The sequence below is a fragment of the Chelonoidis abingdonii genome, chromosome 5 (assembly GCF_003597395.2).
Source record: "Chelonoidis abingdonii isolate Lonesome George chromosome 5, CheloAbing_2.0, whole genome shotgun sequence".
NCBI classification, from domain to species: Eukaryota; Metazoa; Chordata; order Testudines; family Testudinidae; genus Chelonoidis; species Chelonoidis abingdonii.
In genome coordinates, this window is record NC_133773.1 from 20806439 (window position 1) to 20832745 (window position 26307).

General features: G+C 41.9%; 1 protein-coding gene across 9 annotated transcripts in view; it reads left to right on the plus strand.

Moving 5' to 3' along the window:
• The window catches only part of PTPN13 (protein tyrosine phosphatase non-receptor type 13), a 187367-nt gene that overhangs the window by 149901 nt on the left and 11159 nt on the right, over window positions 1-26307 (plus strand). For 2 of the 9 annotated variants that reach the window (XM_032800220.2, XM_075066130.1), the window contains exons 25-42: window positions 409-537; window positions 3926-4019; window positions 4910-4995; window positions 6433-6595; window positions 8044-8258; window positions 8348-8446; window positions 9769-10133; window positions 11100-11286; window positions 13845-14003; window positions 15081-15252; window positions 15370-15580; window positions 17196-17266; window positions 18938-18999; window positions 20144-20300; window positions 20689-20826; window positions 22262-22353; window positions 23903-23958; window positions 25499-25602. In XM_032800220.2, coding sequence (XP_032656111.1) covers window positions 409-537; window positions 3926-4019; window positions 4910-4995; window positions 6433-6595; window positions 8044-8258; window positions 8348-8446; window positions 9769-10133; window positions 11100-11286; window positions 13845-14003; window positions 15081-15252; window positions 15370-15580; window positions 17196-17266; window positions 18938-18999; window positions 20144-20300; window positions 20689-20826; window positions 22262-22353; window positions 23903-23958; window positions 25499-25602 — 2560 coding nt within the window. Of the gene's footprint in view, window positions 1-408; window positions 553-3925; window positions 4020-4909; window positions 4996-6432; window positions 6596-8043; window positions 8259-8347; window positions 8447-9768; window positions 10134-11099; window positions 11287-13844; window positions 14004-15080; window positions 15253-15369; window positions 15581-17195; window positions 17267-18937; window positions 19000-20143; window positions 20301-20688; window positions 20827-22261; window positions 22354-23902; window positions 23959-25498; window positions 25603-26307 lie in introns of all 9 variants that reach the window. The other 7 variants (XM_032800218.2, XM_075066128.1, XM_075066133.1 and 4 more) reach the window with 6 other exon arrangements.

Here is a 26307-nt window from a genome sequence, read left to right on the forward strand (position 1 = left end):
GTACATTCATTCCTAAAGATAATGGCCCTGATCTCAGTTGATGGAAATGTCCTTTGAAGTCAGTGGAGCTATCCCAGTTTATCCCATCAGAGGATCTGCCATAGCTGAGTTCTTGGTACAATGATTCCTTCATTTTAAAGACCAGCACATTCAAGTGTACAGCTCTATAAAAACATTTAGCCAATATGGACCAACTTTATCTCAAGATTACGAACATTCAAGTACAATAAATGTGTTTACAATAGGAAAGAATCTGAACCCTATTTTATTAACCAGTGCTCTCAATTAACCCCTTTCTGCTCGGTCTCACCCATAAACGCACAGTGGGAACTAATAATTAACTTTTGCTCTAACAGGGAATCATTATTTTTTTTCTGTTTTTGTTTTTTGTTGTTTTTTTTTGTAAAGGAGTCTTCCTCAGTGAATACAGCAAACAAAATGAATTCTAAAAAGCTTTCTGCAGCACCTCTTAAACCTGGAGATATCTTTGAGGTCGAACTAGCCAAAAAAGATAGCGGCTTGGGAATAAGTGTCACGGTACTGTTTGACAAGGTTTTTAGATGTTTTCTCTTCTTCTCCACTCCCAGCAACCTGTTCAATTGCTAATTTACAGGGAAGCAAGGTGTTTTAAAAGGACACTGTCCAGTACCTGCTCACAGATACTTCCATCTCCCTGAAGATGGAAAGTATTATTTCCATATCTTTTTTCCTGTCATCTCCCTATTATTATTTATTATTATTATTTATTATTTTTAATTACTTGCACTACTATACTGCCTAGCAGCCCTAGTCCTGGACCGGGACCTCATTATGCTACGTGCTAAACAAACGCAGAATCAAAAGACTCCAAAAAGTTTACAGTCCAAGTGTAAGACGCAAGACAACAGACATATACTCAGAGATGGGGGAGTACAGTGGGGAAAAAATGAGACAGTATTGATCTGTATGATAGACAGTGGTCTTAGCGCACCAGCAGCCGAGCCATTGTCAGGTAGGCATCACGGTAAAGAAGAGTTGTAAGGAGGCACAAAAGTGCTCGTTTGAGAATTTAACACGTGGGCGGTGGAGAATAGCATAATGGGTTGATCGGAGTCAGGAGTCAACCTCCAATACTGAATGAGAGATGATGGACAGTGAAGGGCCTTGAAGGCGAAGTCAAGTAGCTTTTGTTAGGAGGTTGACATTAAAGGGCCAGATTCATCCCTAGCATAACACCATTGAAGCTAATGGAGTTAAGTTGGGCCAGATTTGGTCCAGCATTACTTTGTTTTACTGACTTGTTCACCAGCAGCATCAGTCTCTCTAAAGAGGCATTGTCACTTGTTCTGTGCTCTCCCTCTGCTGGCTGAGAAGCAGAAGAGCACAAAACATTTTTGTCTAGGTAAGGAGGGGCTGGTTATTATTTTTTTTCATCCTTCTAGCAAGTCGGTAAGGAGATAAGGAGATAAATACCTATTTTTAATTTAAAAACTTCACAGCAGATTATGTTTGTAAACTGGCTCAAAGTTTAGGCCTAACCTATTTGACAATGTCCCTTTAAAGACAAAGTGAATGATGTATCATCATATCACCAACACTCCATTTGTGTGTTTCTGTAGGTGTCAAAAAAGCCTTTTGGTTCTTAGACAGTTTAATTTTCAAGAATTAGTCTAACTGATTCGCCTCCCAATTCTGTGAACAATTTGAATGTCAGCAGTAGCATACTGGTGATAGTGAGCATATATTAAACAGAGTTCAAAAGAGAGGCAATTTCAGTGGCTATTTACTGTATTACAGATGTAGGCATTTTCTAAATAAATTGTGCATCTGGACACCTTCTTTCAAGTGTAGCAGATTTTAATGCATGTTACTTTGAAGATGAGGACAGCAGAATAAAGCTGTTTCCTTTTTACATCCCTAATTCAATCGTTTATGCACTTTTTATCCATCACTGGCACAATTCCTGATGTTTTCAGACCAGAAATCATGACAGTGGGTGTTCTATACCCACAAACAGTAGCTATAGGTAAGGCTAGGAATCTGTCACTGAGGTCATGGAAGTCATGGCCAGTGCACTGCATTGTAGTGGCCGATGTCGTTGGCCCTGGCGGCGCCTGAGCAGCTTGAGTGGCCCTTGGGCCAGCCACACCAGCCGTTGCTGGAGCAGTCTGGGGCCACTGTGCCCCTTCCTCCATCAGCAGCAGGAATTTGAGTGTGTGAGGGCTCTCAGGGCTGAGGCAGGCGGTTGAGGTGTGGAAGGGGTGTGGAAGAGGGTGAGGGCTTTGAGTGGCACTTACCTTGGGGGGGTCCCCGGAAGCAGCTGGGATGTCTGGCCCTGATGCAGAAGTGCAGCCAGGTGGCTCCGCACGCTGCCTCTGTCACAGAAGCCTCCCCCACAGCTCCCATTGGCCGTGGTTCCTGGCCAATGGGAACTGCAGAGCAGGCGCTTGGGTTGTGGGACAGCGTGCAGAGCCCTCCTGGCTGCACCTCCACCTAGGGGCTGCAGGGACATGCCGGCTGTTTCCGGGAGCCGGGTAGGGAGCCTGCCAGTCCCTCCAGTCCCTCCCCCCCCCCGACCGCACAGCACCAGTGGAGGTCCTGAGCCACCCCAGGACCACTTCTGCCCCCCCACCTCCAAAGCACTCAAGTTTTAGTCAGAGGTATACAGTACAAGTCATGGACAGGTCACATATGTGAATTTTTGTTTACTGCCCATGACCTGTCCATCATTTTTACTAAAAATATCTGTGATTAAAATGTAGCCTTAGCTATAGGTAATGCACTCTTCTTAAATATCTTAAACAGTTGAAGGCAGATACAAGTGTTTTCTAACTGGCAGGAGAATTAGATAAAGGATTGTGAGGTTGAATTGCAGGTTGGGGAGAATCTTTACAACAGATTCTTTGATCCATAGTCTGGATTATGACTTAGTTACATATTGTGAACTTTGCCTATGAATTGTAAATGAAAACATGCTCTAAATCTAAAGAAATTGTAGTAATAATCACTAACCGATTTGGAGCCAGATTCACTATGACAGATGAATGAAGGTGTAAATTATGCAGTAGTATAATGACAATGTAGCCATTGACATGCAGCAACCCTGCTATTCCAGTGACTCTTTCAATGCTGCCAATGGTCACCAGTGCAAGGACTTTCTTCAGAGGCCTAACAAGTGGTCACCATATCTCACTTTGTCATACTCTGCCTCTACCTTTATCCTTGCACTGTTCTGAAATCTACTGTCAACCTTTAGCTTACTCGGAAGTAATATTAAAGCAAATGGATCTTTGGGGCACAGACTGAGATAATTTGTGGGCTAGCTCCTCCTCCTCCTTTAAAAGTTGGGGGAATCCCTGAAATAACGTCGAACTGTGTAGTGATGGATATATGCATTAAAGAAGTAGGTTGAGTGCCCCAAAGTAAATTCACTTGAAACCTAAGCAGACCTTTAACACAAATCTTTATGGCACCTCCTAGCTCAAATATTTTGCTTTCAAGACAGCTTTCTGTAACCTGAGAGAGAGGAATACCTTTTAGTTTCACATTACTTTAATAACGGTGAACAAAACTAGGATATTGTATGTATGCATCTTTTATCTTGGCTGCTGATGCATGTTGTGCACAAACAACACTTAGCTTTTCCACACTCATATATGCAGATTCTAGTGCTTTCGTAGTTCTGCTTGAAGGACTCTTATTTTACTAGAAAGGTTTGCATTTGAGCCTAATAGTTTTAACCCCACCCCCACACACATCCATCCCAATTGGTTATGATTCGCATGGATCTCAAAATATTTTATTTACAATAAGTTGGCTGTTGCTTTTACATACGGATGGCTTGAGTGCTCTCTGAGTTTCTTAAGGATTGTTTAGCTTTCTTGATCTAAGATCTTCTGTTTAAGTTTTTAAAGGTTTGCATTTTACCTATTTATTCTTCATTTAGGGTGGCATAAACACCAGTGTAAGACATGGTGGCATTTATGTGAAGGCCATTATTCCTAAGGGAGCGGCTGAGGCTGATGGTAGAATTCAGAAAGGTACATAATTTGCTCTTTCCACAAGTTTTCTTAAATAGCAGTAGAATGAAATCCCAATGACTTTATGTAGGCTTTGGAGAGGCATCATGGTCTAGGAGCTAAGAACTCCAGAGGGCTTCTGACTGCCTGGCCTTGGTTACGTGTAATCTCTTTGTGGGTCTATATTGTCAATGGGAAACTACCTACCTCTCCTAGGTTTTTCTATAGCACTGCATCACCTTAGTCTCTGCCTCATATGGGTGGTGTAAGGGTTAATTTGTAAAGCACTCAGACCATTTAAATGGTTAATAAGTGCTAAGTGTATAAATTTGACAGTGTTATGCAATGAGGAGATAAGAAAGGAAGACAAAGTGTGGGACTATTGCAGTATCTGCAGAAACTACTGAAACTGTACTGGTGGGAAAAAATGACAAAATATTTTGAGTCGCTGTTTCGTTCTAATGCATTCCGCTTTAATGGAGCAAATTGCTTTGAGTACGTCCAGAGAGAGGAGAAAGAGGCTTTGTGTTATTAGTGATCTCCTCGCTTGACATGCTAAGTATCTCAGTACAGAAAATATTTGTAATAGCTCTGACAGTCTTTGTTTTTAAGTCAGTCTTCTTAGTGAAGTGGAGTCCTACAGTTAGACGAGGGGTTATTATATTTCTCCCCAGATTTCCCAGTGAAGCATTGTTTCGAGCATTAAAATGGTCCTAGATTTTGGGGTTGGAATTCAGTTACAGAACACTTCTGATACAAAAAGCCCTATTCTTCTCTCAGTGCCCGAGTCACTTTCCTTGTTCATTGAAAAACGAACAGATCACTCTTACATGGATTATAAGTGTGTTCTAAATGAATTAATTTTTTATTACATTCTTCCTTCTTCTAAATCATGCATTATTTGCTTCTAGGTGACCGTGTGCTCTCTGTCAATGGGATTAGTTTGGAGGGTGCCACCCATAAACAGGCTGTGGAAACCCTGAGAAACACTGGCCAGGTAAGATAATATCAGGGGTGACAGTAAGCAGGTACAGGCGGGTACGACATACCAGGAAAAAGTGGCCGCCAGTACCAGCCCCTGCCACTTTAACATCACTGCTGCTTTTGTGCCCCCTGTCAGCAGCCCTGCCAGGTCCCTAGTGGCAGGGCCACTGATGGAGGAGTCAAAAGGGGCAGCAACATTAAAGCTCTGTCGTGGCAAAGACCCTGCTTAAAGCACTGCTGCAGCAGTGCTTTATCGTCCCTGCCCCTTTTGCCCCCCCAGGCTGCCAATGTGGGGGGGGGCAAAAGGAGCAGCTGCCCCAGGGCCGATGATTTAAAAGGGCCAGTAGAAGTGGCAGTAGTGGCAGCAGCGGCCAGAGCCCTGGGCCCTATAAATCGCCACTGGAGCCCTGGGTGGCGTGGGCAAGGCAGCCTGAAAGGGCTGGCTGGGGTAAGCTGACCCCAGCCCCGCCTCTTCTGCCTGAGGCCCCGCCCCTTATGGGGGGGCTGTGGAGCCGGCCCCCATACGGGTAATTTTTCAGTTTTACTTTCACCCCTGGATAATATTCTTCTCCTATCTTAGATAAATAAATGTATCATGAGTAAAAGTACAGTAGACAAAACTGACAACAGGAGCTCTCCACTGTGCACTTCCTTGCTTAGGACCACTTTCTGATACACTCAATCATATTGAGTAGCACCTCACTCCAAAAGTGGTGTGATTTTCAGTTAATGTCACTATTCATGGCATAAGGCTGCTGCTTCCGATATCAGAATTTGGCCCTTAGCTAATCATGCATGAAAATGCATGGTGCATGTGCAAATATTAGTTCTCTGGAATAGTCAAATGCAACCAGTACATACTGTAAACAGATTCCCTTGATGCAGGACCCATGTATGATGAATGTCGTCAGTGGCATTTTTTAATTATCCCTCATGCCTCATAATATCGGAGGGAAAGCTTAATTTACTTTAGATGCTGTCTGGTTGATATCTTGTGGCTCTGTTACTCTATTGCTTTTTGCTTTTTTTTTTTTTAGTTAGGAAAAACTTTTTCACAAGGAGGGTGGTGAAGCACTGGAATGGGTTACCTAGGGATGTGGGGTGGAATCTCCTTCCTTAGAGGTTTTTAAGGTCCGGCTTAACAAAGCCCTGGCTGGGATGATTTAGTTGAGGATTGGTCCTGCTTTGAGCAGGGGGTTGGACTAGATGACTTCCTGAGGTCCCTTCCAACCCTGATATTCTATGATTAATGTTGATGATGTTGCCATTTCCAATTCTTAACAAACTAATAAGCTACTTACAGTGATTTATGGGGGATTTTTTATAAACCTGTAGAATTTATGGCTGTGAAATTTAGTTACCCAAAACAGATTAGACTAGACTCTACATGGCAAAATGTGGTATTTTTGTGGCTCGTGCTAACTAACTTGAATATGTTGTATTTGTGTAGGTAGTGCATCTGTTGCTGGAGAAGGGGCAACTTCCAGTGGCCAAAGTTCATGCTCCCATTACACCGCAGTGCACGCCTCCAAATCAAGCAGGACAAAGTGAGCCCCAGAACAAACCAGAGGAAAAAATGACAAATACCAAAGACTACAACTTTGTCACTGAAGGTCAGGTCATGGAGAAAAACTATCTGAGCTTTAGAGCATACCCCAAACTTCATTTTCGTGCAGCCAGATGATCCTCCAGTGAAAAGAATCACGAAATTTAGGGCTGGCAGTGAACACGTCTAAGCCTTGTGTACAACACAGATTCTCTTTCATGTTGTTAAATGCTTTTTGAATATTTCCTTTAATAGTGTCTCAGTCATTTATTTTAGCAGCTTTTTAAATAGTTTCTTCCCTTACCATTTCTTAACTTATTTATGTTGTGTCACCTTTGAAACGAAGGACATTACTTCCTGTAATAGATCATGGCTAGGGCTCCGTGTTTATCACAGATTCCGTGACTTCCAGTGACCTCCACAACTTATGCAGCAGCCAGTGAACCCTGACTGAATCTTGCTCAAGTGGCCCTGGGAACAGCCACACTGGCCACTGCTGGAGCAGCTCCACAGCCAGCCACTCAGGCGGCCCCGCAGCCAGTCACAGCAGCGCTGCAGGAGTGGCCCCACCAGCTGCTGCTCTGGCAGTCCCAGGCAGCTGGCCCTGGAGACTGCCCAAGCAGCAGTTGATGTGGCTGGCCCTGAGGACTGCCTGAGCAGCGGTTCCGGGGGCGGCGGGAGCAACTATAGCTTGGCGGCTCCCAGCAGCAGTCCAGGGGCAGCCAGAGCAGCAGCTGGACCCGGGGTTTCCTTCCAGTGGTGGCCTGAGCTGCCACTGGTCCCCAGGGTTCCTCCCACAGCAGTGGCCAGAGCACTTGCTGGTCCCACAGGGCTTCCCTCCACCAGCAGGCCCCGTAGGGCTTCCCCCACAGCAACTTGTGCGGTGGGCCCCCCAGGGGTTCCTCCCCCTGCATCTGGGGCAATGAGCCCCCCAGAGTTTCCCCCTCTTCCCTGACAGCTGGTGTCGTGGGCCCTCCAGGACCCCCCCTTGCCCCCTGCCGCTAATACTATGCCCCCACCCCAAGATTCAGTCAGGGGTATTTATGGTATAAGTTGTGGAGAGGTCATGGGGCCATGATTTTTTCCTTCTTGCCTGTGACTTGTCCATGACTTTTACTAAAAATATCTGTCATTAAATCATAGCCTTAATCATGGCCAACTCCAGAATGTTCCTCCTCCTCTATACTTCCCAATTATTTCTACAGCATAATACCCTTACAGCCTTACTGCATGTCCTCTGAGCCTCTCCCAGGTCCTGCTATTTTGGGGATAACATACAGCAGTGAGGACATTTCCAAGAGAAGAACAGTAGGGAAAGAAACCATGAATCATTTTGACATGTTTTGTCTAAACCAATCATAGACAGGGACTCCTTACACAACTTTTACACATGGTAACCCCCTACCCCGAACTGTTGGGATGCAGTCTGATTGTTGTTGCTGAATAAGCAGCCTTCATGGAGAGGTTACTGTAGGAAAGGAGAGAAGTAGTCTGTTCTTTCTGTTTATTTTCCAGACAACACATTTGAGGTAAAGTTGCTGAAGAACACCTCAGGCCTGGGGTTCAGTTTTTGTCGTGAAGACAACCTTACTCCGGAGCAATTGGGCTCAAGCATAGTGAGGGTTAAAAAGCTCTTCCCAGGGCAGCCTGCAGCTGAAAGTGGGCAGATTGAAGTTGGGGATGTCATTCTGAAAGTGAATGGAGCTTCATTAAAAGGACTATCCCAGCAGGTTAGAACTCTCTCTATTGACTTACTTGTCAGTAGTAACTATCTTGCAAGTGGGACCTGTGTCTAAAACAAAATTAACTGTACCTGTAGGAGGTCATCTCAGCACTCAGAGGAACATCCCCAGAAGTCTCTCTCCTCCTTTGCAGGCCACCACCTGGTATACTACCAGAAATTGATCCTTCTCTGTTGGTAAGACCTATGGCGTATGATGTTTTAGTTTTGTCTTCATTAAGTTTTGCTTATTCAGAATACATTGGTTGCACATGTAAATGAAAAATAAAGAGAGGTGGCAGGGGAATAGAGGATCATACAAAAGTGTTTGCTGTGTTACGTCACGAGATAGAAACACAGCCTATTTCACAGAAATAAGAAAAAATACAAGGCTCTTGTATATTTACAATAGTACAATTTAAAAAAAAACAACCTCCTAAATGGCTTAAAATACTATAAGTATACTTTCCTTGGTAGTGTTGATTGATAGTTTGAAGTTGGCTTCACCTAGGGTTACATTTTCGGTGAGATGTGTGGTGAATTAGTCATGAAACTGCCATTTAATAACAACAGTTATTTATAGTTTAGTTCTGCTGTACATCAAGCTGGAAAAACCTCAGCCCTGTTTTCTGAGTTAAAATACATGATCCCAAAGAGGATTTGTAAAAGTGCTCCATCAAATCAGTCCAAAGAGCACAATGCCATTTTAGAATATTTTAGTGTTGATGGAAACTAGACTATATATACTGCAGCAGAAAAAAAATGGAACTCCGTGGTGGAGAAGTCCACATTAGTAGAGTAGCTTTCAGTATAAAGAACAATTAAAAAATTATTGGGAAGGAGTCTTCAATTCAAGTCACTTCATTGTTGTTTACCAGATAAAAACTGTTCTTACATGACAATAGAAACAGATTTGTATCCTGTGTGTGGACATCGAAACACAAATTTAAACAAAGGGCAAGAGGAACAAAGGAGGAAATTAAGTAACGAAAAGCGGTTGATGGTATTCGGGATGGTTTCCCACGGGATGAATAAATGGAACTGTCAAAGCTTCCATACTCATCATTGATTGGTACATCACCTTTATGGGAGTTCTTTGGAAAATGGTACTGGAGCCAAATGTTTTGGGGACAGATCCTCAGCTGGTGTAACTTGTCATAGGCCCATTGACCATTTATACTAAGTGAGGATCTGCCTCAGTGCCTACCGGCAGTTTCAGTTTCTTAGAGAGCTGAGCACCCACAACTCCCATTTTAATTAGCGCTTTTGAAATTTCCTAGATACACATTTGAAAATTACGCGTTATGTTGCAGAAAATAAGCTAAATTCGCTCTGAACTCTATGAAGTTATACCGGCGCTGAGTTTGGTCCACTGTGCTGACTTCTGAAGTAAATAGAATGAACCTTTGATTAAACATTTGATTATTTCTGCATTCTTTACACTTTTTCTGCCAAGCCTAAAATGAATAAATGACCATTAGAGCCAGAGTCTGATTTCTTAAACATCACATTTGTTGCAGACTCCCATACTTTCCCCACAACAAATATTTCCAGACATCAGCACAGAAACTTCTGGGGCGTCAAATGGAGATCAAGGTGACAGCTCAGATGAAAATGAAGTGACTGATAAGAGCAAGAAGCGACTAAAATCCCCTTCTAGGAGAGACAGCTACAGTGACAGCAGTGGGAGTGGCGAAGAAGAGGTAGTGGTGACCCCAACACAGATAGCAAGCCCTGGCTGGAATTCTGCCCTGTACCAAACTCTAGACAAAATGATGGCACCAGCACACATTCAGTATGAAACTCCTTGTAGCCAGGAAGAAGCAATTCGTACCATCTACTACTCTGCTCATGAGACTCCCAGCAAGCCAGAGTTTGAGGACAGGTATGACTGTAAATATTACTTATTTTGCAAAAATAAATACTCAGATTTTGCAAACCTAGAGCAGTCAAAAGGGTGGAATTTCTCTGCAAAGATGGATGATATGGCCTACTAATAAAAATTCAAGACTTGGTCTAGATAAAATTTAGTCATTTTCACACCAAAGACTTGTGTTGATTTGGGAGTGAGAGATAGTACAATTTGACCCCTGTATCAAGTTTGTAAATGTCTGCAGAAATATCAGAGTTCACACATGAATACCTGTGAAGCAAGGCTGGTGCAACCATTTAGGCGACCTAGGCGGTCGCCTAGGGTGCTAGGATTTGGGGGGTGGCATTTTCTTCGGCAGCCAGATCTCCGGCCAGGGGCAGGTGAGCATTGGGAGGGTCGCCTGCAGCAAGTAAGGGCAGGGGCGGCATGCAGGGGAACTCCCCGCCCCAGCTCATCCCTGCTCCGCCTCCTCCCCGAGCATGCTGTTGCCACTTCACTTCTCCCGCCTCCCAGGCTTGCGGTGCCTAAGCTGATTGGCACCACAAGCCTAAGAGGCGGGAGAAGTGAAGCAGCGATGGCGTGCTCAGGGAGGAGGTGGAGCAGGGGTGAGCTGCTTTACTTCTCCCACCTCCCAGGCTTGCAGCGCCAATCAGCTTAAGGCACCGCAGCCTGGAGACCGGGAGAAGTGAAGCAGCGGACAGCGTACTTGGGTGCTCAATTGCAGGAGCAAGGGTGAGCTGGGGGTGGTGACCTAGGGTGGGAGGTGGGGAGCTGCTTGCGGGGGGGGGCACCTCAGGGCGGGGGCTCGGGGATGGGGGAGGGCTCAAGGTGGACATTTCACCTAGGACGTGAAACATGCTTGCACCTGCCCTGCTGTGAATTGAAACGTATCTTTGCAGAGCTCTAACCATGTAAGAAACAAAGTCTGGCTCAAATATTACAAACCATTCAAACTCTTGTTTCCCTCTCTTCTCACAGTAATCCTCCATCTCCTCTACCACTTGACTTGCCACCAATACCAAGCTGTAGAACTGTTACTGAGATTGCAACCCCTGGTTTAATGGATGATGCCTACATCAGTACCACTTCAGAGCTAGTTCCACAAAGAGAGAAGATAACATCACTGCTCAACCAATTTGAGAAACATGCTGATGAATATGAACCAGTAATTACTTTCTCTGCACTATAAATGTGTTAAAGAGTGTGTCTCTTGGGGTTTTATTTACCCATGGGTTTGGCTGTAAAAAAATGCATCCTATTTATATTGACTTAAAATTAGGGTAATTGTTCTATCTTCTAATTTAAATTTATAGTTAACTGAGGATGTGTTTTGCAGAAGGCTCTCATACAATCTACTAATAGGAGGTGGCCTGGCCATTTGTGACAGTAAGACTGGCAGCATTGTTAAGACAGTGTCCCTAGATGTGTTATAAATGAGGCACTTGAGAGATTCAAATGTCTTACTTACTCTTTTAAATAAAAAACATGGGTTTTTTTCAAATCAGACTCTAAAGCTGTGCAGACTGCATAACTGCCTGTGCATACATACAGTTTGCATAGTTAAATGCTCTATTGCCATGTGCATATTATGGATGGACACACAGCTGCACACATATTTCTTAGGTACAGTTTGAATCCATATTTTGAAGATTTGGCAGTGTGTGTAACTACGTAGGGACAATGTTCTGAGCCTAAGCTTCTTACCTGTCAATATATTTTTCCCCATTATTACCCTCAGACTGGTTGAGGCCCTTGTAATCCCATCCATTTCATCTATTTTACGTCTGTCTGTCCCCCAGATACTCTTCTTTCAGCCTCAGAAGCAAGGCATCAAACCCTTCTGAGAACCTTCTGACATCGCTGCTTCACATCCCAGAGGATGGTGTTGTGCAGCACAAAGCACCTCTGTCTCTCTCGCTCCCTGTCAATTCACAGAGTAAAAAAACTGCTGAAAATAGAGACCAGGTCTTTCTCTCTGCATCCCAGAGCACTGTGCATTACAAAGGGCTAGCCTGCACAAGCACGTTACAGGGGATGGAAGGGGGAGTGATTTCTAAAGCATACCGGGATCCTGCTAGCACACATCAGAAGTTCCCTATGTTAATGTTCCCTATGTTAATGGTCTGTGTGGGCCAGTTGGTGCACCAAGCATTGGTGCACCTTAGAAATCACACTCCTCTTGTGCGCATTGCTGCACCATTTAGACAAGCCTATCAGTGCAATTCTCTGGTGTTTAAAAGTCAGCGCTAAATTCACCATTCACAAATGCATCATCACACTATTAATCTCTTCTTTTGATCTTTTCTTCTTCTTGTTCTGTTAATTTCTGTGCAAGTAACCACAGTCATAAACATAGAATATAAAATGCATGTAAATTACAAATATATAATATAAAAGGCATGCATGTGTGTAATAGCAAGATATACAATACAGTACTCCAGCTTAGTAATGGAAACCTGAAGTTTTTTGTAGGAGAGCACCTTCATCTCTCGTGCCCAGTTTTATTCTAGTTGCTGTACTCCAGGGGTGGGCAAAATACAGCCCATGGGCCGAATTCGGCCCATATAACATTTTTGTCCAGCACGCTGGGCTCTTTGGCTGCCCCCTCGCGATCTCCGGGCCACTAAAAGTCCCGTGGTGCAGTGGGGTGCTCAGGCAGGCTGCCTGTCTGCCATGGTCCCACGCCGCTCCCGGAAGTGGCTGGCTGCTGCTGGCAAGTCTCTGCGCGCCCCCGGAAACCAGGGCCGACGAGGGGTGCAGGGGAGCAGGTACAAATTACCGGGGCCCAGCGGTCCAGAAGGGGGCCCGGCTTCCCTGGCTTTGTCAGCCTTTTTTAGCCGGTCCGCCCTTGCTGGGGGGCCCGAAAAAATTTTTTCACCAGGGCCCAAACCTGCTCACGGTGATCCTGCCGGAAACCAGCCAATGGGAGCTTCAGGGGCATTGCTCACGAGTGTGGCCAGCGCACGGAGACGCGTTGCCTCCTTCCCTCAAGGGGCGCACAAAAGAGATGTGCCAGCCGCAGCCGCTTCCAGGAGTGGTGTGGGGCCACAGCATGCAGGCAACCTGCCTGAGCCCTGCTGCGCCGTCAGCTGGGAGCCACGTGTGGTAAGCCCCTCCTGGCCAAAGACTGCACCTCGCCCCCTCCTGCACACCAATACACTGCCCCAGGTCAGAATCCCCTCCTGCACCCAAACTCCTTCCCAGCTCCCGCACCTCCTCCTGCACCCCAATCCCCTGCACCCAAACTTCCTCCAACTCCCACACCTCCTCCTTCACACCAATCTCCTGCCCCAGATCAGAATCCCCTCCTGCACCCAAACTCCCTCCCAGGCCTTGCACCCTCTCCTATACCCCAAACCCACCCCCAGCCCAGAGTCCCCTTCTGCACCAAACTCCTCCCATGGTGCAGCCTCCATTAATATAGTAGAAATGTGCAGCGCATGGCGACTTACCAAAATTCGTGGAGTGGCCCCCACGCAAAAATTATTGCCCACCCCTGATGTACTCAGTATGGCCCTGATCCTGTAATGCATAAACCTCAGTACAGATGTGTTTCCAGGATTAGAACCTATATTTGCTTGAAGTAAATTGGTTAATAAAGTATGTTTTCCTAAACAGTTTTAATCGCAGCAACTTATTCGGATGACCATACATTTCATACAGTATACACTTTTTATCCACATTCCAGACGATTGTTTATTTAACACACTGTTTTTCCCATAGGAGGTGGAACTCCATGTTACCATGACTAAATCAGAAAAGGGCAGCCTGGGCTTTACAGTGACCAAAGGCAATGATAACATTGGTTGTTACATTCATGACGTTATTCAGGATCCTGCCAAAAGTGATGGGAGGCTACGGCCAGGAGACCGGCTTATCAAGGTGAGATGAGTAAAATTTCATAGTGAAACCCAACTCAAGATTAAGGGATTTGTGTGATAATTGAGCAGAAACAAACTAATTTTGGACCAGAAAAATAGGAATTCTAGATCCTGTGGTGTGCTGAGTCAAAGTGTGGATGAGAAGCAGACAACTAAAGGCGTGTATTGCAATTCATAATATGACAGTTGTTGAACCAACTTAAATATAAGTATAAAATAAAACACATGGAAGATGACTGACGCATGTTCACTAAACCTTTTGCTGTTAACATCTGTGTAATCCTTCCAGATAGAAAAATAGTAGATAGGGTTGGGCTCAGTATATCTGATCTTTTAGGTTACAGTTAGGGGTTCCTTTCAAAATACTTATGGACTTTAAGGTCAGAAGGGACCATCATAATCATCTAGTGTCAGAGAGGAGCTGTTCAGTTAAGCTTGGATAAATTTTCTTGTCACACTCCTTCCAGTAAATAGAACATAAAAAGTCTGTTAATACAGGTACACTGAAGCAAATGCTAACATTGTAAAGTGTTGTGGAACAAGAATGTGCTTAATTACGTTCTTAGGCCCCCATCCTGCAAAGATTTACACACGCACTTAATAATTCCACTGAAGTCAATGGGACCACTCACTTGTACATAGAGTTTAGTGTGCATGCCAGTCTTTGCTAGATCAGGGCATTAAATCCTGTGGAATAACCTTTAACCTTAGGTAAGGAATAAAATCATAAACCAGTGTGGATTAGGGACTGAGTCTGGGTTTCAGGCCATGGCTTGCTAAAAGCTTATTCTTCCATTTTATGGAAACTGGTATATAGTAAATCTTTTTTTTGTAATATAGTTACTATTTTTACATTGGTAGATCAGGATTTGTTTCTTTACTAGTATTTCCATTAAATGTGTTTGTTCATGGAAATGGATAACCTCATAGATTGCAGTTGCTGTCATTTACAACATTTATATTTTGTCATTTAATATGAAATACAAATAACAGGGACTTCAGCTGAATTTTCTTGGTATCATTGGCTGTTTTAATTGCAACCATAATGAAGATTTTTCTGTTGCTGTTCTCTTCACAGGTTAATGACATGGATGTCACTAACATGAGTCACACAGATGCAGTCAATTTTCTCCGAGCTGCACCAAAGACTGTCAGATTAGTGGTTGGACGGATTCTGGAGTTACCAAAGATTCCAGTGTTGCCTCATTTGCTGCCTGATATTACATTAACATGCCATAAAGAAGAGCTGGGTAATATAAAATTGTATGGCTGTTTGCCCTTGTGTGAAATGCCTTTCTTGGTCCCACTGTAAAAATCACAGGTAACTACTAAAAGAAAAAATTGAGGATTTTTTTTCTTCTGCACAGGTCTGTCTATATCAGGAGGTCATGACAGCTTTTACCAGGTGGTGTATATTAGTGATATAAAGCCAAGGTCAGTTGCTGCCAACGAGGAAAGTCTCCGTACATTGGATATCATCCATTATATTAATGGAGTCAGCACACAGGGAATGACTCTGAAAGAAGCCAAAAGAGCCCTGGAAATGTCACTTCCTAAAGTAGTGCTGAAAGCTACAAGGTATCCTCTGGAAGCTAATTCCAGCATGTGATTTTTAACTGACATAGTTGTAGCTGTGTCCACTTAACTGCATTTTCCTGGCACAATAGCTAATCAATTGGAGTGATGATAGCAATTTTTAAAAGGCCTGATCCCTCAGGGTGCTATGTCCTCTAAATTCCGTTGGCTTAATGGAGTTGAGAATGCTCGGTATCTCATCAGATTGGCCCATAGTGAGGATAAAACTGTCCAACTGCAGACTGCACCGTACGAGGCATTCTTTCTCAGACTAAATTAGATATATGCCCAGCCATTATGTAATAAGCAGGGTAGGACATGTATGTAATAAGTAAGGCTACAATGATGTCATGGAGGTCATGGAAGTCACGGAATCCACTGTGATCCCCCACTCCCCGTTTTGTTACAATTATTTTTAGTAAAAGTCACAGACAGGTCACAGGCTTTCGTGAATTTTTGTTTATGGCCCGTGACCTGTCCGTGACTTACTAAAAATAAGCATGACAAAATTTTAGCCTTAGTAATAAGTTAAGTGGGTCAAAGTACCTTTTAAAAAAAAAACCCAAATTGTTTCGGAAAAAGTTGTCAAATTTGTCAACATTTTTCATTTTTTTCCAAAAGTTGTACCAACTGGAGTGAGCCTCCCAGCCCAGACAGACAGACTTGCACTAGCACGGCTCAAGCTAGCATGTTATAAATAGCTGCATTTTGGGCTGGATCTCGGATTCTCAAGTCTAGGGGGTCTGGTGGGATTGAAAGCCTGAGCCACCACATCCACACTGCTATTTTTAATGCACTAATTCAAGCCCTGCTTGCACAAGTTGATCTACCTGGGTTGCTAGGCTCACTCCCAGCTGCAGTGTAGAGATATGCACAGAGTACTGGAATTGCAGATGAAGACTGACCTAGTTCAGGGGTGTTCCAGCCACACCTTTCCCCTACTACATCAGCAACCGGGAGGGGGAGTGGTGTCAGAGATCTCACATTGGCTCTGTGCCTCCCTCGGTTTATGTTTGTGCACTGGAGCAATCCTCTCTGGCGCAGCAAACCTGGCTGTAGGCTCAGATTATGCTGCCAGGGTGGCACAGAGCAGCTGCTTCCTTGATCCTTTAATTTCAGAACTCTTTACTAGCAATAATTTAATCCTTGGAATAATCCTGTGAAGAGGTGGCTATATAGGTATTGCTATCCCTACTTTATAGATGGGTCAACTGAGGCAGAGAAGTTACCAAGTTTCCACTACTTTTGTGTGCCTAACTTTCAGGCACTTAAAGCTTGATTTTCTGAAGTGCTGAGGAGCTGCAGGAACTGAGGAGTTCTAAAGTTTAAGCCCTAGGCTGAGGCCACTAGATTGCACCTGTCTACACTAGATTACGCCTAGCCCGGTGAAGTTTTCTCCCTCTTCTGAAAGTAGATGTGAACCAGGATATTATCTGGTGAATACCTTTCTGTTATTGGGATATTGAATATTCTTGGTACCTTATTCCAAATCTCTCCAAGGAAAATGTGATTGACATAGTTAAGGCCTAACAGTCAATAGGAGATTGCCCTCATATAGATAGTTACATATGGTTCCTTTTCACAAATCAAAAATATAGTGTGTTTCTTCTTATCGCAGAGATGGTCACCCTTTGATTCCAAAGTCCAGGGACTCTGTTAGCTCAAGTCCAAAGTTAATGAAAGCTAATGGTAAGGATCTCTTAGTTACTTACTGCAAATGAGTTTCTTTCTATCAATGACAACCAAAGTGTGATATCTTTCTTTTGCCTATAAAAGCCTGTCATAAATAGGATAAATGATATTATTTTAAGTAAGATTTGCCAAACTTCTGCAACAATTTTAAGAAGCCACTTTGCCTAAGGACATGGATAAGAGAGTACAGAATTTCGCAGATTCTGAGAAATAGAATAAAACCATTTAAACATAATGGAGTGTTCTGTCTCAGCTTTAGAAAATTATTGGATTTTTTGATATATTGGCATTGTTACATACAACACAAACAATTTGGTGCTTCCTGTGGTATTGTTTACATATCAGTTTGCCTAAGGAGGAAAGTTGAATCAGTTTCTGCTTTCCCTTATTCCTTTGTTAGTCTTGTGTTTTTAATTTCATATCCTTGATACGTTTTTTATAGTCTTCTAGGCTACCAAAGGTCTCCATTTAATTGATGGGGAAATTTTGATAATACCTGAACACACTTTGTTTACTAAAAGAATTATACTCAAAATCTTCTTCTTATGTTTCATACAATACAAGATAACTATTTCTGTTATTCACAAATCAGCTCAGAATGTGCACACAATTCCATGCAGATGTTTCTAATCAGGCAGTGAATAAGAACACAGCTCTTGTACCCACTGAAAAATGTATAGTGTGATATTAAATTTTGTAATGGTCAAATAACACTTTCCACAGTATTTTCATTTATTTGTTAATATCCAAAGTGTGTTTGGAGCTGTTCTGGCTGCAAAGTGTTACTCTAGTGTGACATAAGAATTGTCAGACTGGGTCAGACCAACATTATCAGACTGGGTCAGTCTCCAACATTGTCCCATTGTCCCATAACAGAGCTTTGGGGGAATCAATAGAATAGGGTAGTTGGAGCGATCCTAGCTTCTGGCCGTCAAAGGTTTAGAGTCACCCTGAACATGAGGTTACATCCCTGTTAATGAATGCCCATTTAAAGAGAAAAGAGAAGTTAATATCTTGCCCTGGATTTTTGTTCTTTCATATCCCCCATCTCTTGTCTAGACATTGTCTATTTAGAACTTGGTCCTGAAAACACTGCTACAAGCGTCTCATTGACTTGGGTGTACGCTACGTCCAGAGATATGTGTTTGCAGGGATGTGCTCTTAGATTTTAAACTTTTGGGAGTGGGAGCTTTACAGTATTTCTCTAAACTGACACGCTTGCATCTGGTGCTATATAATTCATATTGTATTGGTATTACTGTTTATCAACAATGGTCATTTTGGAGACTTGGTTTTTTATTATACCATTGTCTTCTCTTATTTCTCCTAACTCTGCAAACATAATGTTATTTTAAAATAATGTCATTCAGATATGAGTGTGGTTAAGTACCCCACTGTTCTATGATTCAGTTAGTTTCAGTTATTCTTTTTAATAACTGTCAGCAGAAGGAAGTATATAACATTCCATAGCAAATGATAAATATTTTTCTTTACTGCCAAACAACTGTTTTTCATAATAACAACGAGGAATCTGGTGGCACCTTCAAGACTTCTTGTTGTTTTTGTGGATACAGACTAACATGGCTACCCCTCTGATACTTTTTTTCATGTGATCACTACAAACATTTTGTTATTTAAAAGGTTATTGATTTGTTCTTTTTTGTTTAGGCCATCCGCATGGAGCTCACTATGGCAAAACAGAAACAGCACCTGATATTTATGTCCCCAAGGTAAATAAAATAAAGCAACCATATTTAACACAGCTGCTTTATTTTCCTTTATTCAGTTCTGATAAAATAGATGCGTGTAATCCCGTTGGTAGGAATTTTCATTAACCAGAGAAAAAGATACAATCAATAGCCAACCCCAGCTAAGGCAAAATTTCTGTATCTTAAACTGTGCAGTTACAGCGCTGTCCACTGATCTGAATCAATAAGTGCAAAAGTTTGTGGAATTATTTTTCCATTGCCCAGAACTTCATTTAAGGAAAGAAGACTGGTCTTGTGGCTAAGGCACAGACAGGGCTGTAACTCAGAAATCTGGATTCTGTTCCTAGTGCCTCACAGTGCTTGTATGTTACATTGGCCAAGTAATTTAATCTCTCTCTCTCCTTCCATTTTCTCTTCTGAGAAATGAAGGTAATGCTCACCTCCCTCACAGAGGTACAAGTGATGTGAAGCTAAGATCATTAGTGTTTGAGAGTGTTGGATAGAGGACACAATATAAATGCAAAGTATTCTATCTCTCACAGTTATTTCTTAGGCTCTGTCTACACTACACAGCTTTTAGTGACATGGCTGTGTCGCCACTAAAAGTCATGCAGTGTAGCCACTGTTTGTTGGCTCTCCTGCCGACAAAAAACGTCCACCCTCAAAGAGCAAGGTTAGCTTTGTCGCGCCGTTCACACTAGCACTTGTCGTGCAAAACTTCTGTCTCTCGGGGAGAAGGGAGGTTAACAGATCTGAGAGACAAATGTTTTGTGGTTCAATAGCCAGTGTAATATAGACTCAGTCTGAGAGACAAGGAGAGGAAAGTAATTGCAGCAACACTGCTCTCTTGGTAGGTTTTTCTACAATCTAATAGATCTCCACTGTCAGGAAGTTCCCCTTACATTCTGGCTTAATTTTTGTTTTTCTTAGTTTTGTGAGTTATAGTGCAGTTACATTGCCAATTTAAAAAAATGTCAAGTGTAAACTACCGCTAAGATTAAATCATATTTTCTTAATTGAGTAGGAGGCATGAAAAGGCTGCATTTCTGTGTCTGCCTCCTGAATAGTAGTACCCTGTGCTTTGTTAGAATGGGCTGCTATTAGAGGAACAAACAAAAAGCCATTAAAAAAGAAAACTGACTCATGCTACTTTTTGTTTTGTTAGGTTAATGGGGACAGCATGACAGGAGTTTCTCATGCAAATGCAGTAAGCAGCATTCATCAGGCAAAAGGGCTAATGAACTTCACTGATTCTAGAAACATGCCCTCCAGTGGTTTTACAAATCAGATATCAGATTTTTCCAAGAACAGTAATCACTCAGGTAAGGAGGAGAGATTTGAACATCTATGTACTCCTCAGTTCAAGAGTACAAGAGAGAGGAGACAATAGAGATTTCAAAATAAAAGCCAATTTTAACTTCTTGAATATCTTAAACTTGACATTCATTTCTATAATGTGTTTTTTGGGTCCTGTATTCTCTCCTACACATGTTATTTACCAATAAAAAGAGAAGTGGAGTAATGGGATCAGAGTTTGAACTCTGTAGCATAGTCAAGGAAGGCGAGTCACGATAATTATTAGTATTAGTATCTTAAAGAAAATATAGACTATCTGCTTGACGGAATGCCCCATTTTTGTCATTCACTTCCTTTATGAGAATTAATCTTTTTATATTTCTTTCTCCCATGTTGTTTGTTTTATTGTTCTAGAAACTGAGATACTGGAGGATGACTATTATGATGAGGATGACCACAATGACGTTGTCCAGTATCTGTTGAACGTTGTAGACGAGGAAGCCCAGAACCTCTTAAATCGCGGTAATGCAACCACAGGTGACCATCTGCCAGGTACCATAAGCCATCAAAAAGCTAATCCCAGGAAATGAACACTGAATGGGCTATTGGTTAGCTAGCAGAAAGTGGTGGAATGGAACTAGCTTGCAAACTGAATTTTACCAAGAGATGTGGTTAAAGGGACAGGGCGTCTAATAAGGGGATCTTTTTGTGAAGTCCAGATTTCGTAAATCAGGTCTTTATTTTAAATATTTTTGGGATACGCATTAGTACCTGAAATGGTTTGTGGGTACAACTGATGATGTTTAAATGTCTTGGTTTGCAGGTGCAGTCAGGCACCCAAATTACATCCCTGATGGTTACAAAATTGTGACTGCAATTTTTGAAAAATATAAAATATTTTTTTCTTTGCAAATCTGCTCCTTTAATTTTCAACCAGTGTTGTAGTTTTCTTTCTTCCTAGTGCTGCAAGAGTCAGTGCTCCCTTTTCATCACCTCTCCGTCTTTGCAACAGAATACTCACCGTCAACTGAAATGGGCATGATTGTGGAATAGTGGTTGCTAATTGCTCATGTGAGGTATCGCTGGGGGCTTGCACGTAATTCAGTGAATTAAACCAAACTGGTATCTGCTACTGCAGTCACCAGATTTGAGACACCACTCACTCACTTAATCCTTGTCCTCTGCTCCTTCCTGAACTTGCTGGCCTATATTCATCTATTAGCATTCTGTTAAAACCTACAGACTCAGAGCCTCCGCTGGTGTAAATCTGTGTGGTTCCATTACTGCCAAAATTACACCTGCTGGGATCTGGCCCGTTGTATACAGCAGCATGGCTGGTGTGTTGAATCTGGGAGATGTAGCAGCAGTGACATAGCTAAAGTAGGTCAAATTTTATCATGTACAATTTTATGATGGCTCGTTAGTACAGGGAGTAACTAGAATCCAGGTTTCGACCTACTCCTACTGTGAGTTAGATTAATGTTGCTGGGTTAAGAACTTGCCATTCTTTTGTAGTAGGTACATCAGCTCAACACTGATGCAAATAACCACATAGTTAAACTACATTTAATGAACCCCAAATTTTGATTCTGTGCGAAGAATGATGAAGTATGCTGTCCTGGTTAATATTTACATTATGGCCCCTTTACACCACTCCGGCAGTGTAAAGGGAACTTAAACTGGGTGCTAGTGTAGTTTATGCCCACTTTAAGGCCTCTTTACACTGCCAAAGTGCTATAAAGGACCTTGGTTCAAATGAGAATCAGCCTGTAATCTACCATTAGTCTATGGTCTGCATTGACAGTAAAGAGTTGTTAAGAATGAATGTATGGCCAAGGACTCGTGCCCTGAGAACCATTTTTTTTCTGTTTTTTTAGCTGCAGGCACTACTTTTCTTTTTATAGTTGAATGAAAATAAGAGCATTTTCACTTAATCTACCCATAACATCACCTCTCTATAGCTCTGTTTTCCGATGTGTTTCTCCAGCAGGTGCTTTAGAGACCAATGGGAAGCTGGCAGAAGAAAAAGCTGAAGACACGGACTGTGATGGGTCATCTTTGCCTGAAGACTTTCCAGAGGTAAAATGAAAAGATATTGGCAGTGTCTTTCTTTGCCGATTTCCTAGACTATTTACATCGACTTCTCGTTCCCTCGATCACACTGAATTTGTGGAAATAATTTCATCAACATTTTAAATGTAACTATCACTGCCATTTGATTGGCCTCCAGAAAACAGTGTTTATAAACCAAGAGTATGGAACTAGTTTTTGAAATACTGTACAATAATTAATCTGTGATAAATTAATCGCACAAGAAAACAAACCAGAAGATTAACATTTCCTGTTCCTGGTCGGAAGCAACGAAAGCCAACAGTTTGTAAAAGTGTAATGATAATAAAATGCCAATACAATACTATTTCCTACATTCTAGCCAGAAAGCTCCCTCAGTTCATAGCAGGGTAGGAAAAATCAGAGATTTCAAATATTTTGCAGAGTATCTGTAAAGAGTCCAAATCTGAGGCTCCCTCTCCTTCATCTTTCTGCTCATATAAACTAATGTTCACAAACAAATTCTATACCCCCTTCACTCTACATTTACCATGTTGTACTGTGTGGCATCAGTCAATAGATGTCCAGACTCCATAGTAAATGTATCCAGTTAATAGAATCCCCCTATCCAGTGTACACTCACTTTTTGTACTTCCTGCCCAGTTACAACTGTGACTCAGCAACAGGACCCTTGATCTATAACATCTCTGTAGGGGATCAAGAAGGGAAACTCCTCTTGGCTAAGGCACCAGCAGCTGGGCTAAGCTGGTCTCAGTTGTGAGTCACTCTTGACATTTTTTGCACTGACACTGCCTGAGCTCTTTTAATCAAAAATAAAATAAAAAAGCTCCTTACCTCTCTTGAATATTCTAGTTCTATTCATGCATATGAGACATATTTCATTTGGGGGTAAAACTCACAGATGCGCTGTCCTTTTGCTTTCCGTTTGATGTACGGGTATAGGCTGACTTGGCAAGGGATTGTCACTTGAGTTATGTGTTGAGCAGAGCCACAAGCAGATTTTCTGCCTAATCAAATTTCAACTCTGCATTGTTTCAGAAGTGAGCATGCTGAACATTTGCCTATGTGTAGGACTAGAGCCAGACTCCTTCCTAGTCCTAGTCTTCAGTATAGTTATACTGGCGAACCCTCCTAGTCTAGATGCAGCTTATATCACCAAAAGTGTTTTCCCCAGTGTAGAGTATACCAGTTCTTCGGACAAAATAAGATGTACACACACTAGGGTTTTTGGCAAAAAAACAACAACCCCTAACCAACATTATTAGCACAGACTGAAGCTGGAAGAAGAGCCGGGGGTGGGCTCTAGGCTGGGATATGATTTTACCTGTCTGGCTGCTCCACGTTCCCCAGTGCAGAGGCTGAATGTTTGGGGGTTTTGTGATTGGGTGGATTACCTGGAAGAATAGAGATTGTCAATGCATAATGCTTTCAGTGTGGTATCTGCACAAATATTGAATTTACTTGTTAACATTGTTTTAGTTTATAAGATAAAAGTATGATTGTTGTACAGTCCCCTTTCAACATAACTCACTATACTTTGAAATGCTTCCTTCACTAGCCGACACAAATAAATGGCTGTGAAGAACATTGTGAAGACAAAGTAATGCCTGAAAGGTGAGATTTTTAAGTGGAATTTAAGAGAAATGTAATTTTTACAGCTCGGTGAAATAAGGGAAGATAAAGCACAAAGAAACCACAAACCCTATCTGTCTGTTGACATGTTGATATAGGGGCTTTGTGGTCCATCCATGTTATCTGAGAGGTCGTGATATTATTTAGTGCTATAGAACTTGATGTGAAATGGGGGTGTTCAAGAACATCCGTCCTGAATTATAAACATACAAATTTGCTGTTGGGACTCTATTTTGCTACTCAACTGCTGGAACATAATTAGGATGAAAAAGTATTCAGATCCAGACTTGCATAGTCCCCCAGTTGCCTCCGCTCCTTCCTCTTTTCCCAAAACGTACTGATCCCAAAGGACTACTTTTCATCTGTAGATCGCTGGTTTGAATCCAGCCCAGGACAGTAGTGTTTGAAAGTTGTTTCTTTCTGACAGTGATTTAACTGATGAATGAACAGACATTTCCATGTGGGAATGTGTCCCCATCAGAATCACCATCAAAACTGGCAGTATCTGCCACCTTCTTTAATCCAAAGTCCAGACAGGCTAATGGTGGTCCCTGCAAAACTAGATTGAGATGTCCTGCTCTGAGAATGTGAGGAATCTGCATTCTGGATATTTTGTGGGGAAATGTTGTAGCTACTTAAGTTCTTATACAACAAGCAAAGATTCCCCCTCTGTTCTTCTCCTTCTAGTCCTAAATGAGAGAATCTTCAGTCATGACTCAAGCATAATAAAGTAAAATATAACAAAGGCAGCTACACTGTGTTGCTATGAGTAAAACTTTAGAAAACTTAACTATTTAATGGCTGTTTTTTCTCAAATATATTCAAAATTTAGTTTATTTTTGTATTGTCATTTTTGTCCTGCAAAGATACAGATCACACTAGAAAGTCATTGGTGTGTGTGAATGGGTGTATAACAGGTCTGTGTGTATATTATAATTACATGTGTAACACGCGCGCGCACACACACACACACACACACATATAAGTTCCATGGGCAAACTTAATTCTGGTATTTCTCAATATTTGGGTACTTGATGTTGCAACTTTTGTGCTCTTTAATGTAGCTTTTTGTATGCACTATGTGTGTTATAAATAATATGTCATTTAAATTTTACTTCAGTAAGGTTAAATTTTACTTCAGTAAGGTTAAAAAGTCATTTTTCTTCAAGGAACAACACGAACAATGGATCCAGAAAATATCCTTTTTGAGTTTCTCTCTTTTTAAGAGAGTTCTCTATATTTGTATTTTATAGAATATGATTCATAATCTCTATTTATTACATTAATAGCTATCATCATGGAATTAAACCTCTTATTTTGGTCGAATCTATTGAATACATGAACTATTTATTTTCTTCTAAATGTGGTTTATAAATTTGATCTAAATTTAAGAATTCTGTACTTTTCTAAATGATCTCATATGTTGTAGGGTCTTTTGTTTACAGAAAATATTCATATTTAAAATTGAAATGTATTGTTCCATTAGGAAATGAGAAGCCTTTAACATTCTTTGCTTTCCTAGGTCACCTCAACAACCTCTTGTGGAACAAGTGGATGAAGATGAAATTACATGGGGAAGTGATGAACTCCCTATTGAATCAATAAATCAGGAACATCTGGCTAAAGGCAAGGACTTGAACAAATAAAAGACCAATGGAAAATGAGGATTATAATAATGTAATCATGTCAGAAATGTATTTGAACATGTTCTGGATATTGTTAAGGGCCCAGTCCTGGGAAGAGCAGTAAATGGGAGATCAGGGTGCTCAAGAGCTCATAGGAGTGGATCATAATAATTCAAGCTTGCAAGCCCTTTTTCACACAAGGGAGTAACCCCACTGATCCACTGAATGCTCGTCTGAGCGAGGGATTACAGAATTGGGCCATAGTCAGAACTGCAGCCAATTTCTTCCGTAATATCTATTTTATGAAAGCTGCAATGGCATATGGTGAAATGTGCAATTGGACTGAAATCCTATAGGCATCTATTGAGTGCTGACTCCACAGCCTAAATACACAGCATTTTCCTCATTTGCTCAGGCCTGATTTTGCCATCTTTTCTGAAGTCAATGGACCTACTTATTGGATGAAATTTAATAGTGAAAAGTGCAAGGTCATGCATTTAGGGATTAATAACAAGAATTTTAGTTATAAATTGGGGACACATCAGTTGGAAGTAACAGAGGAGGAGAAGGACCTGGGAGGATTGGTTGATCACAGGATGACTGTGAGCTGCCAATGTGATATGGCCGTTAAAAAAGCTAATGCAGTTTTAGGATGCATCAGGCGAGGTATTTCCAGCAAAGATAAGGAGATGTTAGTACCGTTGTA